Genomic DNA, 1,474 nt, shown 5'->3' on the forward strand with positions numbered 1-1,474 from the left:
GAGTATTTTAGATAACGGAGAACCATATCATTACAGGGGGTAACGTGTAATAGATGTATTATCATTTTACAAGTATTTGGATCTTTATAGATTTTAGATGTGATTAATAGAATCATGAAACTACTATCAAACGTAGATACAAATCATTATGCAAAGTGCATAACGGTTGGTATCAACAACTTTTGGTGTCAACAGCATGCTGTACAGCGCGGTAGGCTTTCCATTCTACTACACAGAAGCTGATTGTACCCAGTACGCAGAACACCGTAAGGATAGCGAGGTGCCAGTAAAGCTGCACCACACTCGAGTAGAAGAAGCAGGCCGCGGCAGACAGCGATTGCGTGAACTTGTACAGAGCGAAAGGCAGGGCCCGAGTTGTCCTGGTAGATGGAGCCAAGGATGGAGTAGATCTGCGTGTTGAAGCAGGCGTCGCCGAAGCCCAGCATAGTGCTACAGAGCAGGGCGATAGACTCGCTGCAAGTATAAAACGTGTTATGGAAGAAAAAGCAACAACTGTGTAGTGAATAATGAAAAGAATTGAAAGTAATTCGCATAAGAAAAAAAAAATCTCTGATTCAGCATCGGGAAAGGTGGCGTCCCTCACCTTGGCTGACCGCCTGGGAAGAAGCTGGGGTCGTATGTGCGCTCGAGAGGAGACATAGTAGGAAGATTGAGGAAGATGAGGAAGAAGCTAAGGATGTGCGTTAGAAATCCAAGGAGCACAATAGGATCCCTTCCTGCTTTCACTGTCTTGCCGCCAAAGATGCCAAAAACCCCGCCTCCTTAAAAGAATGACGGTTAAGGTTAAAACAAAGTTAAAATTTTAATACCAAAAACATATACACACAAAACTACAAGCAAGAGACACGATGATGATGAAAACTGAGTCATGCTACATGCTTTGATCACCAATATTTCACATGATGATTCGTATCTTAGCCTCAGCTCACCCAATATTTCCCCAATACCGATGCACATGCCAGATATACCAACGAGGCGGTTGGGGTCGCTAAACCTGAGCGTCGAGCCAACACAGGTGCTGTAGACTCCGCTGAAGAACGACAACTCTATGCCTGAATAACGAGAGAGAGAAAAAAACAATAACATAGCAGACAAGGAAAAAATGTGATATGCACTATCATATAACCGGGTAATTTTTTCTTTTCAGTTGTCCTGTTTTAAATAGGTTATTACAAGTGTAAAGTCCTAGTTATTGAAGACTAGGATTCCGCTGCTAGGTTTTACCTTCTAACCTTACCTTGCCTTCAAGGGGTCATAATACAAGACTCAATTATTAGTTATTAGTTATTAGTCACTGAATCTATGGACAGAGTTCCTGTTCCTTCTTTTCATTTCCACGATAAACAAGACTCACAGGAGAGTGAAGAAAGCTTTCGTCAAATAAACATTTCCGCAAAACTAGCAAAACGGGTATTTGTTTTTTTTTTTATATAATTTCTAATACTTGTTACTG

The 1,474-nt window shown here is 41.4% G+C and overlaps 1 protein-coding gene across 1 annotated transcript in view; it reads right to left on the reverse strand.

The window, feature by feature from the left end:
- Positions 1–6: 6 nt before the first annotated feature.
- The window catches only part of LOC119592604 (UNC93-like protein MFSD11), a 10,581-nt gene continuing 9,113 nt past the window's right edge, over positions 7–1,474 (reverse strand). The window contains 4 exon segments of the mRNA XM_037941488.1: positions 7–361; positions 363–474; positions 605–782; positions 951–1,073. Of these exon segments, the coding sequence (XP_037797416.1) occupies positions 173–361; positions 363–474; positions 605–782; positions 951–1,073 (602 nt within the window). The 3' untranslated portion in view covers positions 7–172.

Source organism: Penaeus monodon, chromosome 30, assembly GCF_015228065.2.
Source record: "Penaeus monodon isolate SGIC_2016 chromosome 30, NSTDA_Pmon_1, whole genome shotgun sequence".
In the NCBI taxonomy this organism is placed as follows: Eukaryota; Metazoa; Arthropoda; class Malacostraca; order Decapoda; family Penaeidae; genus Penaeus; species Penaeus monodon.